General features: G+C 38.0%; 1 protein-coding gene across 1 annotated transcript in view; it reads right to left on the reverse strand.

The window, feature by feature from the left end:
* Nucleotides 1–261: 261 nt before the first annotated feature.
* The window catches only part of RNF217 (ring finger protein 217), a 193,937-nt gene continuing 175,246 nt past the window's right edge, over nt 262–18,952 (reverse strand). Inside the window, 3 exon segments of the mRNA XM_024759018.1 lie at nt 262–1,117; nt 2,504–2,575; nt 7,224–7,425. Of these exon segments, the coding sequence (XP_024614786.1) occupies nt 1,044–1,117; nt 2,504–2,575; nt 7,224–7,425 (348 nt within the window). The 3' untranslated portion in view covers nt 262–1,043.

Below are 18,952 nucleotides of genomic sequence, written 5' to 3' on the forward strand. Positions count from 1 at the left end.
GTTCTCTCTACAGCACACTTATTTAAATTAATTATAGAGCGAAGCAAGTATGCCAACATATAAGAAATCTGAAAAAGAAGACAGAACATTCAGGTCTTGAGAATTTCCTAGAAGCAGCCTATTAGTTTTATCAGTTTATAAAGTTTGATAATCCTTGAGGTGACACTGCACAAATTTCTGTGTGTGTGTGTGTGTGTATGTGGGAGAGAGAGAGAGAGAGAGAGAGAGAGAGAAATAGAAATGGTCAACATCAAAATAGCCTGTTGTGTACGTTGACTTTAATTCAGTACATTACCAAATTATGCCCACAAAGGAACAATCATTTTTAAATATGTCTATGAAAATGTGGAAAAATAGTGTAGGCATGGAACTTGACAAGTACAAGGTATTGGACCTAGTTTTAATACAGATATGTATATACACACACATTCACACCCCTACACATATACACTTCAGTAACTATGATTCTTCTCATTCTTTTAGTTTCATTAGTTCCCTTTTGGGCATTGAGATTTTTAACAATTATAGCATCTGAAGGATGAAGGAATTATACTGCTTGGGTCACGGATGAAAATTGGTGCATATGGTGAGCCTTCATCTTCTGAAAAGTGGCCTTGCTTGTTGGTACAGGTGGGACCTTCAGTTATTCACACCAAGTCTCAGAAGAGGGCATGGAGGGAGATTCAGGTACAAAGACAGTCCAAGCAATGCTCAGGAGATGCATGCTCAGACAGTTCTGAGGATAACTGGTTCTAATTAAAATACTTTCTTCCAAGAACCATTAAGAAAATCAGAGTTATGATATAGATGTTTATAGTCTATGAAAGTGACCATTTTGTAAAAGCAGCAATCTGTATAAGGAAAGGACAGGATACCATGTCGGGAATGCACCGGAGCTAGAGGCATTGTGGCCTGCACAGAACACAGGAGAAGAGATGGCAAAAGGGTCCTCTTGGCAGTTTTCAAGAAGTGACCCTCAGACAGGTGTATAATTCTGTGTAGCTCCTACCCGGACCAGCGTAGTCAGATGAAATCATCTGCATTTACCAGTGCATTCCTGTCCGTGATCGTTTTCTCTGTTTTTTACAAAGGCAATAGATAGGAAATACAAATAAACCTGGGGATTAAAAAAAAAAAAAGATTAAAGCTAATTAAGAGGACAGGCTTTTAGTATCATAGATTTGAAAATTTTCTATTTTCAAATTTTTATTTTGCAAGCTATTTATAAATAATCATTATTTAGTAATACATGAAAATGAAAAGAGGGAAGACACCTATGCTATGAAATGTACTTAGTTCTTTAAGATTTCATTCTTTATTATTTTTCTTCAGCTCCTTCTCCCCCTTTTAATGAAGTCTGTGACACCAGTTTGGATATGAATGTTTTTTATCAAAATATCAAAACTTAAATCTTCTTTATTATCCCTAGTCATATCACTTGCACACTGATATTCATGCTTCGGTTTCAGGCCATACAGCATGTTACTTAAGAAAATGGGCAGTGGAGCAAATGTCAGCTTTGATTCCCAGTTCTACCACTTGTGAGGTCCTAGTAAAGCCTTAATTTCCTCAACTGTAAAATGCAGATAATAATAGTATTTACTTCATAAAGCCTCATTCACTGTAAGAACTTAAATGTTAGTTACCTTATAATTCTATCTGTCCTGCACATGCAAATTACTTGCTAAACAGAACTTTACATATAAAAATTTATTTAGGAAAAAAGAGAAATCCCATCTACTATGTGGAACAATCATCAAAGCAGCCTTTAGCTCTAGTGTTTAATTTTAAATCCTCTACAGCAGTGGTTCTCAAAGTGTGATCCTTGGACCGCCTGCATCAGCATCACCTAACTTTTTAGAACTAGGCCCCTACACTGAATCAGAAACTGTGAGTAGGAACCAGGAACCTGTTTTTTAACCAACCTTCAAGGTTCTTATAAAGCACTCCAGAGTCTGAGAACCATTGCTCGAAAATACATATTTTAATATACTTGTATGAATAAAACTATATTTATCACTGATACATTTTCTATTTGTTAGTGCTCAAGTATATGCTGGGTACGTGTTCCTATCCACATCAAAAGCATCTTTTTGACCCAGGGAACCCTTTTACTAGAACTAACCGAAGACCCAAAGGTGTAACAGAGCCTCTTTTCTTCAATGTTCCAACCTGAACTCAGAATTGGAAGATCTGGGTCCTCGTCTACTGGAATCTTTTGCTAAGATACTAGTTACATTAACTTTTGTATTAAAAGGGGACTAATAATGCTTTATAAGAAACATGAATCAAAGTGTTCATGGACTGAGAAAGTGTCACACAAATACACCCTGTACGAAACACACTCCTCTGAATCTATAAATCATGTGCTGATTGCTTATTTCGAGCAAGCATGGAACAGGTACCATCTACACTTAATACTGACTCACTATTACATTTACACTCATATTCTCTCTGTGGCACTCAGAGAATTCTCATCTCAGATACATTAAGTATTTCTTACCGATTACAACTGCTATGGCCCCTAGTGCTAATCCCAAGACCAGAATTAGAGGTGCAATGAATAATTTTCCAGCTGGAAAACAAAAGGCAAACCATTTAGAGAGTCTTAAACTAAAACTAAAAACAATTTCAGCAATGCTTTTTAATATCACAATGTATGTTATTTTTTAAGGAGTCATTAAAATTAAGGCAATATTTCTCTAAGGAAATGTATCAGGTGTAGAACAAATACACATATGTAAGTTCAGTAACTTCACTCAAGTCCTGGGCACACGTGTCATACATCGCATAAATCATCCTTTACAAGCAAGAAAATTCCAAAGCTACTGGTTCACTTTATTCCACCAGGACCATTCATCTTTGTGTTTTTCCTTTAGATCTCTTCCATTTAAAATTTTTAAAATTCTGAAAGATTAAGAAAGGAGTGACATTCTGAGCTGGCAGGAGAAAATCTAATTAGGTCACAAAATGGAGAGCTAGTAGGTGCTACAGAGGGCTGTGCCCAAGTCCACATCTGAAAATGTGATTTATTTATTTCCTGGGTCCAAAATAAACTAACTATATGAACACCTAATACAGTGAATTACAAATGGGATGTTTCAATACCATTGTTAGAAAAAATTCCCAATAAACGTACAATATACTGAAGGTTTTTCAAATGAATCATTTTAACAAACGTAGAAAGGAAGCACTTATAAGGATGCCAAATGGCATCAACCAGCACTTTTTTTTCTAAATGAATAACTGAGCAGTGATTACAATAAACTCTAGTTATAGCACAGAGTTCACAACTGCAATCCTACTAGCGTTAAAAGGCACAAGCACAAAAATAGAGGCTAGTAGTTAATATCTTGTCATTACATAGTAATCTTGATCTTAAGACATGTGACAGCAATAGCTGTACAACCCAAACACAACAAGAGAAGAGGAAGGCATGGAGGGACTTTGCAGTAGACTCCCTTAGCTGTTGAAAATAAAGCAGCAACACCATTCTATAAATAAGGACAGTAATTTGGAACCAATTACGTTAAAAAACAGAAACATAATGCAGCCATGTGTTGGAAATTTGTCAGAAAAATATTAACTTCTTTATTCTTAAGAAAGGGGCTTTGGAACCACAGAAAAAACATAGATTAAAAAATACAGTTTTTAATATCTAATTTTGAAAAAACTGTCATTCAATTGACACAATGTCTAACCATGGGGTTTACTTACATTTTTCACCAATGACAGAATCAATCAAGTAATACTAAATCGCATTGAACAATTACATTTTGTACATTCTTAAAGCTACACTTGAGTTTATACTATATTGATTTGTATATTGTAAAAGAATCTGGGTTTTTTTCCTACACATGTAGCTCAGTGTGCTCATTCATGTTTCCTTTTTAAGTAATTATCAATATATTTTCATAATAGTGATGAAACATGACTGCAAAGTAACAGCACTATTTTTTTTTATTTTCAAATATCACAGAACTCAAATAACCAGATATGTGCTCTCTCTCTTTGGGAAGTAATAAACTTATTACAATCATGCAATCAATGTTCAGTACATGTTAAGTCTACCTTTGAAACTGTCTTGAGGACATTTAAGCACAGATTCTCTAATTCCTAGATCAATAATAATTCTTTTAAAATACCATTCTCAATAGCTGAAATAGTATTCTATTATATCCATATATTCTAGCTTATTTAAATATTCTAGTATTTATTTTTTGTTCCCTTTTCTGCTATTTTAAATTATACTTGCAAATAAACCATTGTCAACCTAGATGTTTTATCATGTTTTAAAATATCCTTCACATTATTATCAAATTTCTTTGTAAAAGAATTGCACAAAATTTCCAGTTCATTCAATAGAGTATGGATGTCCAGCATAGAGTATTAACTCGACAAAATATTTGCTAATCAATATCCAGAAAAAAATGTCATTTTTTACATTTCTTTGACTACTAATAACACTGAATCTTTTAAAACATGTTTATTGGCTATCTGTATTTCTTCAATTCTGGTTCCAGACTTCTTTTCTTTTTGAAAAATGTGATATTTATTTTTGGAGGGGGGGCTTCCATTGCTTTTGTTCATATAAATTATTTGCCAACTAGAAATCAGTTAAGTACCTGTATGTTCTTTATTATTATATGTTTTAATGTAATATTTTCAATATTTGTATGGAATTATATGAGAACAAAGCATTCTTTCTGTCACTTTTATTCCCAACACCATTCACTGAATAACCTACCTACTCCCTACCAGGGAGATACCTGCATGTCAGAGGCTGCTAATTACCCTAAAATCGCTGTTCTCCCTTATTCTCTAGAGGCAGAACCTCTGATCTGTGGCTGGGCAGATGGTCACATGACCATCCTTGTTTTCCAACCTCCAGCTGTGAGAGGAGGGCAGGCCCTTTCTCTGTCTCTGTCCAAGGACATCTGCAGGCTGTGGTCCCAAACTGAGGAGCAAACTGGGTTCCATCATGCAAGGATGGAGGGCAGGAGGGCTTTGCTGTCATCCATCTACTCTCTTCCATGGCAGGGAGAACGTAACCTTGGGACTTACAGAGTAACACCTTTTCCTGCCTTTTGTAGGGATGAGATGTTTGAAATTAAATTGCTCTTTTTATTTAAAAACATCACTTATAAAATCATTCTGTCTGATTTTGTAAAATGTAATGGGTAACATGAATTATTGTATTTTTTCCTTGTTTGTCCACAGGAAAAAAGTCCACATTTCCCTGCTATACTTGGAGTGATGGTCCAACAGCAGTTCGAGGCGGCTGTGCTGGAGGTGCAAAAGTATGTGTAGGAGGGAGAGCTTATCATAGCGCCAGCCGCTCCCTCCTTTGTCAGGTTCATCCTGACACACACGAGTACACACACATACACAGAAAAGAAAATGGGCCCAAAAGAAAACCATTTATAGAAAGCTGACCATAAAATTAAAAATAAAAACAGAGAAGACTGTACAAAGAAAATATTTCCCTGCTGACAATGTTTATGGGCTGTCCATTCTACAGGCTGTTAAATATCTTGACTCTACTTTACGACCTGGAAAGAGAATTCTAGTGGCATCTAGGCAAATGGTGAAAGGACTCAAAGAGAATGCACCCAAAATATTATTGAACAAATAGGGCAGGAAATGACTTTCCTTATTTAAGAATGACTAAACAGAAAAACGAAAAGGAAAAAAAAAAGCACGGTCAAATCAAAGATTATTTAAAACAAAAATGAAAGGAAACACTTTGCCACAAAATGGCATTGAAGTAGGAAAGGAAAGGACTACCAGTGCAGGAAATGTAAGGATTTTGGTTTTTAGGTTGCTTTCTGTATGTACAGACTTACAAATAGGTTACCGCTCAAAACTTAATTTTGCAGTTAGTTTTCTCATGGTAATACTGTTATAAATAGTGGTTAGATTCCCTAGCTATCCCTCTAAAGTCTGTTTAACTAGTAAGTATATATTGGTTATATAAATATAATATATACCGTTATAAGCAACTAAACAGAAAAGCACTGAAAATCATTAAAACCAATCTTGACTATATTGAATGCTGTTGGTTGTGGGAAATTATGTTTCATTAAAGCTCAGTAAGGGTGTTTTTATAGATATCACATAAGATTTTAGAAAATGATGGCACTGGTTTCCCCATGATAAAATGAAATTTAAAATATATGTTCTATTGTTTACCTGACAGAAGTATATTATTACCATCAGCTTTGTTCTGATTAGCCTGACATGATTCTAGCGAGGACAGCGGTTTACAACAGTAATGAAGTGATGGAGGGCTAAAGAGTGATATAAAGATAGTCTCACGAAGTAACCAGGCACAAGTAAGTAGAAAGCAAGAAACGTAGACAATGTTAAAAAGTATTGTGTATACATGAGAAAGACTGCCAGAGAAAGAAATAATGGAGTTCTGCATGATGAAAAAGAAAGAAATCTCACAGTAGGTATATTCCAGAGGAGTAGGGAGCCATTGGAAGAACTATTAGGCCAGAAGAACACTGCATCACTCAAAGGTGGTGACACTAGGCCAGAGCAGGAATCCGTGTTTATCTTTGCATATTTGTGTATGAGACTGTGTGTTGTTGAGGATGAAGAAAGGGGTAAAAAATTCTAGTGGCATAAAAGCATTGCACTTGGATATTTAAACTTGGGTTTGTATGCAATGAGGGCATTTGATGCTCATTTAATTAACTGTTAGCTATTAATATTAACTACTAATACAACAGAAAATACATACAAATATATACAACGGCTTATCAACTATATAGGTACAATGGAACTCCATTACAAGACTCTGAAACATAAGGATTTTTAAAATTGCACTGTTTGCCTTCCATGGATGAATAGAGGATATGCCTAAGACCAATGCTAGGTACTGTCACTACAAAAGAAATGTGACATTGTCCCCTTTCATCAAGTGGCTTACAATAGGCTTTCAGAAGACTAATGACTTCATATTTCTGCAGTGTAATAAATTGTTTTTCGAACAAAATCTGCTTGCTCATGTAAGCAGTGCCCTGCTAACAAACAAGTTTTTTATTTTAAACTCAAAGGGAGAGAAAACATCTTCCTCCTATTTTGAGCTAAAGGCTCTACTAGAATACCTGGCAGGTGCTGAGATTTGTCATGGCTATTCTATTACATTCCTAAGTTCTATCGTCATCACTGCTTCCTTCCTGGGGAAGATTGTATAAGTCACGTCAGACACTCACCACAGACTGACCCTCGCACTAGTCTCCTTAGATGAGGTCTCTCTGGGAGGTAGCGGTATTTGCATCCAAATATACTGAGGTTTGATGTGTGGTCTCCAAAGAAACGGAGCTGGCGGTATCTCTCCCCACATCGATAACAAAAATTAGTGTTACATTGTGAACAGGTCATATGGTCACACCCTTCCGTTCTCTGGATATGGATCTGTACCAGCGAAAGAGGGAAAGAAAAAAAAGGTTACTAAATTTTTTATAAAGTAGAATCTGGCAAATGTATGGAACAACAGTTACTAGTTTCACCAAAATAAAAGCCTTACAAAGCATTCCTGAGGCTGTAAGTTTGCTTATTATCATGCTCTCCCAGGCCACCTTTGTATCAAACATTTTAAACATGTGTAAAGCTCAATAACATTTCAGGTGCTCAAGCTGTTGACTTATTTTGAATAATACAGATATAAACAAACACATCCCAAAGAAAACTCACTTATCTTTCCAGACATGCATCGAACTCAATGATTAGGAGGCAATTTAAAATGCTGTGAAGGTGAGAAATGCAAATCAAAACCACAAGGAGGTATCACCTCACACCGGTTAGAATGGGCATCATCAGAAAATGTACAAACAGCAAATGCTGTAGAGGGTGTGGAGAAAAGGGAACCCTCTTGCACTGTTGGTGGGAATGTAAATTCATACAGCCACTATGGAGAACAGTATGGAGGTTCCTTAAAAAACTAAAAATAGAATTACCATATGACCCAGCAATCCCACTACTGGGCATATACCCAGAGAAAACCATAATTCAAAAAGACACATGCACCCCAATGTTCATTGCAGCACTATTTACAACAGCCAGGTCATGGAAGCAACCTAAATGCCCATTGACAGACGAATGGATAAAGAACTTGTGGTACATATACAAAATGGAATATTACTCAGCTATAAAAAGGAACAAAATTGGGTCATTTGTAGAGACATGGATGGACCTAGAGACTGTCATACAGAGTGAAGTAAGTCAGAAAGAGAAAAACTAATATCATATATTAATGCATATATGTGGAATCTATAAAAAATGGTACAGGTGAACTGGTTTGCAAGGCAGAAATAGAGACACAGATGTAGAGAACAAATGTATGGACACCAAGGGGGGAAAGCGGGGGTGGGGGTGGTTGGTGGTGGTGGTCGCATGAATTGGGAGATTGGGATGGACATATATACACTAATATGTATAAAATAGATAACTAATAAGAACCTACTGTATAAAAAATTAATAAAATTCAAACTAAAAAAATGCTGTGAAGGTATGTTTTGTTGATGCTATGATCAGCAAGAATGAGGTGGCTTGGGGAATAAGAAGAGATGAAGAGGATTCCTTAAAGGAAAGGATTGTGTGAAATTTTTGTAAATAAATGTCAAGGAAAAGAAATCCTGTTGTGGAAGGAAATGATAGCAGGTGTAAGTGTATTTGCAGCACCATTTTAGTCTCCAGCTCTAATTTCATTTGCAAATGCTTGTACAGGACTGTGTATGCAATGCTACCTGTGCAACTAAGCACCTCCCTCTGTTGTTGCTGTCAAGTTACAGGTAAGTACGGAGGTTACTTCTTATCTCCCAAGCTACAATTTAGATGATATTACTTACATGAGAATAAAAATGTGATAATATACATACAGTGACTAAAACATTTTGGGGGCACATATTGAGTCAGATCAGTATAATATTGGTTCCATCTATCCCTTCCCCTTCACCCACCTAAAAATGTGAGAAACTAAATACCAGGGCAATGCAACTGACACTCCCTGATTGCCAGGTGATCTCCTTTCTCACTTCTTCAATTGGGTGATTCTTAGGCTGATGCTAGACTAGAGTACCTTCCTGGATAGGTGAGGGCTAGCTTGTGGTTAAGGGCATATAAGCATCTGTGGTCAAGGGTAACTACCAATCAATATTTGGTCAGTAGAAGCAAAATTTGTTTTTTCTGCTATTGGCCACCTCTTTTTTTTTTACCTCATCTTTTTCAATTACGTTGAATTCTTTTACCAGACAGTCCAGTGAGAGTCGACCCAGGTTTTGTTGGGCCTGAAGGTTATCTAACTCAGAGGCCCTCTTAAAGGAGAAGCATGTAAATTACAAATGCAAATTAGATACAAGGCCTAAGGAGACCTGAGCAGGTGAGGGTCTCTGCAGCTTGAGCTCTTTAGCTTCCTGGTAATTTCTCCCTTAGTCTCCCCATTGCACCTGTTTCTATGAATGATTCTGAAGAACAATTCCTATGACCACATCCATTTAGCACAGCAGATGGTATTAAGGAATGAGGTAGGCTAAGGCCCTACTGAACCTTTGAACTATTTCTCATGCTTTAAACTACCTGAGCACTAGGAGAGAACGTGTTCAGAGACAGCAGCTGAGCACCCAAAATAAAGGTTACTTAATCATATGCTCAACTTTTTGACTGTATACTGTAATTGCTCTTAATATGGAGGTAATTAAAGCTTAACAGATTTCCTGGCCACATAGCATAGTGTTGTATGTGACCTGTAAAGGGAAAAGGACTAATATTTGTTTAGAGCCTACTAAATGCCAAGCACTGTACCTAGCTTAGCGCCTTCAAGCCTCATGACCACACCATGAGACTGGCATGCTTATTCATAACCAGAGCTCAGAAAAGTAATCTGCTTGAATGAATGGAGAAAGTATTTTGATTCTTGTCTGTTTCTTTATTATGCTAAGCAGCCTCTTATTATAAACTTTAAGATAAAACCAGAGGGTCAATTGTATTCTTTGCTAACTGACAGAGTAGTCATGTCTGCCCTCCTGTACAAGGCATGTTCGAGTCTTTCTGCTTGTTTTAGCCGCTCTCTGGGTCAGTTCACATTCTTCTTTTAAAATAATGTCAAAAATTTTTCTGACAAGAAACTTGCTCTAATAAGTTAAACTTGTCACTGACAGTTCATTTGCCTCAAAATTTCACGTATCATTTTTACTGTCATTTTATATCTGCTTGTAATATTGTTTCATTGTGTTCTAAAATCTTTATGTGGTATACTTATTATTTCATTTAAATAGTGAAGACTGCAATTTTTAGCCTCTTTTAACAGTCTTTCCTCATTTCTAAAATAATATTTGAAACACAGCAGGCAACTAAAATACCATTAGTCCAAAAATATTTCTGCACAGGAAGTGATAAAATTCTAAGTTCTGACAATACTCTACAGGAACCTTGTACGTTGCAGGATTATATAGTTCTATAGATTAATTTGAATATTTTACTCATATAATAGCGATGATTTAATCATGAAAATGGTTTCATAATTTCCAACTATCAAGTACACAGTGCTTCCTTTAATACTATTGCAAATATATATTGATTATATATGAATATTTTATAACTTCATGCTAAATAGAAATGAACTGATATAATGCAAGTTAACTTGTAACAGAAGACATTACTTTTCACATTTGCGAAGAAGCAAGTTGTAATTTTGAACTCCTAACACCCAGAGGCTAATAAATTTCATATGATAAACGACTTCCCTGAATATATCTTTAAAGGTCACACTTTGACAATGCCATTTTTGTTTTTAAAACATAGAGCCTTAAAAAGTAGGTTTAAATTACATTTATGTTAAGTCCATTTTATTTCTCAGTGAAGCTTTATAAGTTATTTTATTATAGCTTCAAAACATTCATCAGTTTAGCTCTGCTAAAAAAACATACCAATCACCCAAGTGGCTGTAATTCAGCACCAAAATTCTGTTCTTGGGCTTCCCTGGTGGCGCAGTGGTTGAGAGTCCGCCTGCCGATGCAGGGGACATGGGTTCGTGCCCCGGTCCAGGAAGATCCCACATGCCGCGGAGCAGCTGCGCCCGTGAGCCACGGCCGCTGAGCCTGCGCGTCCGGAGCCTGTGCTCCGCAATGGGAGAGGCCACAACAGTGAGAGGCCCGCGTGCCGCAACAACAACAAAAAATTCTGTTCTTACTTAAGCAATGGAGACAGAGTAAGACAGATGAGATATGTCTAACCCATTAGATTAAACTGACTACCCATAAGCCACAAACATCATTTGATTTGTTATCACTAACAGGGTTTCTTCTCTCCATCTATACCGAATAAGGATGGCTGATACGTAAGGAGTTGAATATTTAAGCACTAAATGTCGCTTATATAGCTCTACATTTACAAGCCATGAGATAAAATGTTCAGGATATGCCAGATATTTCTTTAATGAGATTGATATTAAGTCCACATAGTAGTAGACAGAAATGACAGCACGGATCGTTTTTGGGCCTATGACATTCTTTGTAGTACATATCAACACCTGTAATAAGAGAGTACTCAATATATGTATCTGCCCTCTTCAAGTTGTTTACATTTAGTTTAATAAAATGCCCACAAATTATCTTAAAAAATAGAACTAGACCATTTAGGAGGAAGATGGTGGAAGAGTAAGACGCAAAGATCACCTTCCTCCCCACAGATACACCAGAAATACATCTACACGTGGAACAACTCCTACAGAACACCTACTGAACGCTGGCAGAACACCTAAGACGTCCCAAAAGGCAAGAAACCCCCCACGTACCTGGAGGCGATTAAGAGCGCTGCTTAAAGGAGCTCCAGAGACGGGCGCGAGCCACGGCTAAAAGCGCGGACCCCAGACACGGGCATGAGACGCTAAGGCTGCTGCTGCCGCCACCAAGAATCCTCTGTGTGAGCACAGGTCACTATCCACACACCCCTTCCAGGGGGCCTGTCCAGCCCGCCACTGCCAGGGTCCCAGGATCCAGGGACACCTCCCCCGGATCCAGGGACACCTCCCCCGGGAGAACGCACGGCGCGCCTCTGGCTGGTGCAATGTCACGCCGGCCTCTGCCGCCGCAGGCTCGCCCCGCACTCCATGCCCCTCCCTCCCCCCCGGCCTGAGTGAGCCAGAGCCCCCAAATCAGCGGCTCCTTTAACCCCATCCTGTCTCAGCTTAGAACAGACGCCCTGCGGCGACCTACACACAGAGGCGGGGCCAAATCCAAAGCTGAGCCCCTGGGAGCTGTGCGAACAAAGAAGAGAAAGGGAAATCTCTCCCAGCAGCCTCAGGATCAGCGGATTAAAGCTCCACAATCAACTTGATGTACCCTGCATCTGTGGAATACATGAATAGACAACGAATCATCCCAAATTGAGGAGGTGGACTTTGAGAGGAAAATTTATGATTTTTTCCCCTTTTCCTCTTTTTGTGAGTGTGTATGTGTATGCTTCTGTGTGAGATTTTGTCTGTATAGCTTTGCTTCCACCATTTGTCCTAGGGTTCTATCCGTCCGTTTTTTTTTGTTTTTTTCTTTTCCTTCTTTAAAAATTTTTTTTTCTTAATAATTATTTATTTTAATAACTATTTTATCTTAGTTTATTTTATTTTCTTATTTCTTTCTTTCCTTCCCTCCTTCCTTCCTCCCTCCCTCCTTCTTTCCCTCCTTCCTTCCTTCCTTCCTCCCTCCCTTCTTCCTTTCCTCCCTTCCTCCCTTCCTCTCTTTCTCTCTTTCTTTCTTCCATTTCTCCCTTTTATTCTGACCATGTGGATGACAGGCTCTTGGTGCTGCAGCCAGGAGTCAGTGCTGTGCCTCTGAGGTGGGAGAGCCAACTTCAGGACACTGGTCCACAAGAGACCTCCCAGCTCCACATAATATCAAATGGCGAAAATCTCCCAGAGATCTCCATCTCAACACCAGCACCCAGCTTCACTCAACGACCAGCAAGCTACAGTGCTGGACACCCTATGCCAAACAACTAACAAGACAGGAACACAACCCCACCCGTTAGCAGAGAGGCTGCCGAAAATCATAACAAGGCCACAAACACCCCAAAACACACCACCAGACGTGGACCTGCCCACCAGAAAGACAAGATCCAGCCTCATCCACCAGAACACAGGCACTAGTCCCCTCCACCAGGAAGCCTACACAACCCACTGAACCAACCTTAGCCACTGGGGACAGACACCAAAAACAACGGGAACTACGAACCTGCAGCCTGCAAAAAGGAGACCCCAAACACAGTAAGATAAGCAAAATGAGAAGACAGAAAAACACACAGCAGATGAAGGAGCAAGATAAAAACCCACCAGACCTAACAAATGAAGAGGAAATAGGCAGTCTACCTGAAAAAGAATTCAGAATAATGATAGTAAAGATGATCCAAAATCTTGGAAACAGAATAGACAAAATGCAAGAAACATTTAACAAGGACCTAGAAGAACTAAAGATGAAACTAAAGATGAAACAAGATGATTTGCATTAGAACTAAAGATGAAACAAGATGATTTGCATTAGAGAAATGCAAATCAATGATGAACAACACAATAAATGAAATTAAAAATACTCTAGATGGGATCAATAGCAGAATAACTGAGGCAGAAGAATGGATAAGTGACCTGGAAGATAAAATAGTGGAAATAACTACTGCAGAGCAGAATAAAGAAAAAGGAATGAAAAGAACTGAGGACAGTCTCAGAGACCTCTGGCACAACATTAAACGCACCAACATTCAAATTACAGGGGTTTCAGAAGAAGAAGAGAAAAAGAAAGGGACTGAGAAAATATTTGAAGAGCTTACAGTTGAAAACTTCCCTAATATGGGAAAGGAAATAGTTAATCAAGTCCAGGAAGCAGAGAGCCCCATACAGGATAAATACGCCAAGACACATATTAATCAAACTGTCAAAAGTTAAATACAAAGAAAACATATTAAAAGCAGCAAGGGAAAAACAACAAATAACACATGAACAGACCAATCACAAGCACTGAAATTGAAACTGTGATCAAAAATCTTCCAACAAACGAAAGCCCAGGACCAGATGGCTTCGCAGGCAAAATCTATCAAACATTTAGAGAAGAGCTAACCCTATCTTTCTCAAACTCTTCCAAAATATAGCAGAGGGAGGAACAAAAAAAAACAAGAAAAAAAACAAAAAAAAATGGAACTAGAATTCAGCTTTCTATTTTCATACAGATTCTGCTTAATTATAAGGTGGAAGAATAACAATAAATGAACTGCTAAATAGCCAACCTATTTTATAACTAAATCAATACACATCTGCCCACAAGTATTTATCTCCACTTTCACCAAGAATTGAAGTCTTATTTTATTCTTTATGCAGGAAATGATAACTAAATTAACTGTTATGTATTATTGTTCCCAACAAATAATTTACTCTATGTATAAAATCCTTTTAATATATGTATTTGCCTCAATGGCTTTGATATGGGGGGATTAATTAGAAGCAATAATTATGAGGAAAGTTTTAAAAAATCCCACGAGTAACTCTCAGTTCCTTACTTATCTCACTATACCAATTCTCCATAACACAGGGATTTTTAAAAACATCTTTATTGCAGTATAATTGCTTTACAACGTGTGTTAGTTTCTGCTGTATAACAAAGTGAATCATCTATACATATACATATATCCCCATATCCCTCCCTCTTGCATCTCCCTCTCACCCTCGCTATCCCACCCCTCTAGGTGGTCACAAAGCACTGAGCTGATCTCCCTGTGCTATGTGGCTGCTTCTCACTAGCTATTTTACATTTGGTAGTGTATATATGTCCATGCCACTTTCTCACTTCGTCCCAGCTTACCCTTCCCCCTCCCCGTGTCCTCAAGTCGGATTCTCTACGTCTTCATCTTTATTCCTTTCTTGCCCCTAGGTTCTTCAACACAGGGATATTTAAAAAGCAAACATCTACACAAAGTCTTCAAAGACCTCATTAAAAATATGAACCCAGAATTGTTGTCCAATTACAAAATACTTAATATATGGGGGTAAAAATGAAAGAATTCCAGAGATGCTAAGACTCCTCTGTTCCTTTTCTGGTGCCATGACTTAAGGAAGCACTTCATTAAGTGAATGCGCAAGTCAAGAAAAGACAGTGTTACCACATACAAAAAAGTTGTGAGAAATTTCAGCGAAAGGGCTGAAAAGCAATCAGTCCAATTTAGAACAGGAAGTCAGCTGGTTTCAAGAACATCTTCAAAAAATAACAATGGAATATACACCAAGCAACAGAATTCCTGAGGAGCTAAATATTAAATAACATGAGAAATAAAGTGGTATTTCTATTCCCAATAAGGAAGAAAGAAAAACAGTAAGGACTTTCAGGAAAAACAAAACAAAATAAAAGGCATATAAATTCCAAATATGAGGCGTAACAAACTACAGCATGATTAAGTAATTGACAGTGAGCAAAGATGCAAAAGGCATTTTTCCTAGAAGTTGTGATCTCATGGAAAAGGAAATATAATCTTTGCTCCATAATTATATGTTCTTGATTATGTAAATACCCAATTGGTTATCCCATGTTAGAATTATCCTTTAGAAATAAAAGAAGTATTAAATATTATATTAGAATAGAATGTGAATGTTATTAAATTTGACAATATAAAAACAAAGTTACAGCTTACAGAAAATGGGAAATAGAGAAGTGGAAAGAGTTGTAGGAGGGCTAGATCCTCGTATATCACCTAAAATTGTTAGACTATTGAACCAAGGTTACAGTATATTATTTAAAGGTAAAAGATAATCAAAAGAAGAGCTAAAATAATAATTATCAAAAATTAGAAGGAGAAGAAAGGGAAGGGATAGATAAGCAGAATGAATCCTCGTCTGTCATGTCAAACATGGTGGCCTCTATTATGGTAAACTATATTGCAAAAAATATATAAGATGATTTCAAAATCATTTGGTGTCTCCTGCTATGTTAGCTTTTTAAAGCCAATACTCTAATTGTCCTCCAACGTCCTGGTTTTCTTAGTTATAGGAAATTTCGTACATATTTCAGTCTTATGATTGATTTATGATGACAAATTCTTTGAAGAAGGGTGTAGAATACAGTCCGATTCTCATTCCTCATGGTAGAGTGTACTACAAATTTTCTTCCTTCTTCTTTACCGTACTTCCCTTAGCCCCACACCCCATGTTCTCAGAAATCTCCAGATGTCAGTTTTCCCCTCCTTCCCGTTCATCTTTACCCTTTCCCCTCTGTGACTGCACGACTTAGCCAGCTAATAGCTCAGGTGTCTCCCCATCCTAATAAATCCTTCCTTTAATTCCACATGACCTTCTAGCCTATGATTACTCCCACCCTTCCATTTTAACCAAGCTTCTTAAAAGAATATTTTCACTGCTTTGCTTACTCACCTCTCAATTCTTCCTCAGTTGACAGCAACCCCATGTTACTGCAGTCAAATGTTCTACTGCTGAGCTATATACCGACAACCCCATGTTACTGAAACATCCAGATCAACTGTCTTTCTCCAGGAAACATTCATTCATTCACTCAGTAAATATTTATTTGTCCATTGATAAAATCTGACATAGCGGGCTTCCCTGGTGGCGCAGTGGTTGAGAGTCTGCCTGCCGATGCATGCCATTAAGGAGATTTTAGTCTAAGCTGTAGATAGACATAATCAATTCTGCAAATAAATAGACACTCATAAGCTATGAAGGAAAAGGATAAGGTATGAAGAGAATACTTAAGAAGCTTGATCTGGTCTAAGGGTCAGAAGAAGCTCCTCTAAGGAAGTGTCAGTTGATCTGAGAAATGAAGAATAAGTTAAGTTCACCAGTTAAGAAGACTCGGAGGTAGGGAGGCCATTCCCAGCACAGCATATTCAAGGCACTGTATCCATGAAATGAGAAGCAAGCTGTACTTGCTTGAGTGAGTATTTCTCACTCTCTATTTTCAAACTCTTTAATTATATGTCTCTGCTCAAACCCTCTCCCAGTTGATAAGATCTGAAAGGGCCCAGATCATGTACATCTTGTTTGTTATTTTATTAAAGGGAGTTGCACTGATCCTGTCACATAGCATGTTCTCAATAAATATTAAAAGAACAAATGAGTATTATCCATGACCCTCTAATTGCCAAATCCAATGAACGTGTTTTTAATTCTTATCTTATTGTATCTCTCAGTGTCATTTAATCAGTTGACCACTACTTCCCTCTGACCTTCCATATACTCCTGCTTCAGTGACACCTTTTTTCCAGCGGCTCCTCTTACCTCTCTTAGGTTCCTATTTCTTCACTTATCTTTTTTTTTTTTAACATCTTTATTAGAGTATAATTGCTTTACAATGGTGTGTTAGTTTCTGCTTTATAACAAAGTGAATCAGTTATACATATACATATATTCCCATATCTCCTCCCTCTTGCATCTCCCTCCCACCCTCCCTATCCCACCCCTCTAGGTGGTCAGAAAGCACTGAGCTGATCTCCCTGTGCTATGCGGCTGCTTCCCACTAGCTACCTATTTTACATTTGGTAGTGTATATATGTCCACGCCACTCTCTCACCTCATCCCAGCTTACCCTTCCCCCTCCCCGTGTCCTCAAGTCCATTCTCTACGTCTGCGTCCTTATTCTTGTCCTGCCCCTAGGTTCTTCAGAAGCATTTTTTTTTATTCCATATATATGTGTTAGCATACGGTATTTGTTTTTCTCTCTCTGACTTACTTCACTCTGTATGACACACTCTAGGTCTGTCCACCTCACTACAAATAACTCAATTTCGTTTCTTCACTTACCTCTTAATCCCATCCATGAATCACCACTTTGCACATACCCTTTGGGTAATCTCTTCCATACTCAAATGGCTTCAACTTCCCTCCACTGGATCTCATTTCCTAATTTCCACTGCAGACCTGGCTCCTGAGCTGCAGAGTCATGTAGCAACTGGTTGGGGGTCATATGCACCTGTAATGCCTTATAGCCATTTCAAAGTCAAATAAGCAAAACCAAACTCATAACCATTCCAAGGCTCCCTAGCCCAACAACAAGAAAACTCCATCTACATGATTTTATCACAGTTTATGGTATCACCACCTATTTAGATACTCAAGCTAAATACCCTGTTGTTATCCTCTTCTCACGTCTCACCTCCAGCCACTGAACAAAATCAGACAGTTTTAGCCACAAGATATTTATCGAATACTTCTCTTCTCCAGCCTTTGAGCATTACCTTAGCTCATACAATCACCATTTCCTTCTAGATGTCTACAACCACCTTCACATAATCAACAGCAACCAACCTAAAATATAAATTGGTTACCACCATTCCCTTGTTTATAACTTTTCAGTCTGGAGGATGAAATCCAAGTTTCTTAACATTGCATGCAAAGCCCAGGCTTCTGTTTGTTTCTACAGCCCCACCTTTCACCACTTCCTTCTGTGAACCCTACTCTAAGGGAACCACAAAGTGCTTGTGGCTCTGGTACACAGCACTCATTTCCTGGCTCTGTGCCCTGTCCTTTAAGTGTAATACTCCCACTCCTGGATACCTTTCATCATGCCAAATCCGCCCAATAATCCTCAACAACCCAGCTCTCCCTGCTTTCCCCGAGATGAACGGAGATGTCCCCTCTACCATGAACTCTCTTATAATACTCTATGCAAAGCCCTGCTGAAGTGCAACAGTGTTTTATCATCTTCCGGGTAACCACTGCGTCTCCCCTTCTGTGGATTTCAAGAGAAAAAGGACCATGCTGTACAGAGCACATAATGGATTCTCACTAAAAGTACATATAAGGAGGAAAGAAAAATGACATTCATTCATTCAACCATTTTCTGTTTAGTGCTAAACAGTGCCCAGAACTGCTCTAAAGGCACAAGGTACCTCAAGGATCAAAACAGATCAATATCCCTGCTCTCATGATGCAAAATATATCCATTATTTTAAATAGTGATAA

This window comes from Neophocaena asiaeorientalis, unplaced genomic scaffold (genome assembly GCF_003031525.2).
Source record: "Neophocaena asiaeorientalis asiaeorientalis breed wild unplaced genomic scaffold, Neophocaena_asiaeorientalis_V1.1 scaffold5, whole genome shotgun sequence".
Taxonomy (NCBI): domain Eukaryota; kingdom Metazoa; phylum Chordata; class Mammalia; order Artiodactyla; family Phocoenidae; genus Neophocaena; species Neophocaena asiaeorientalis.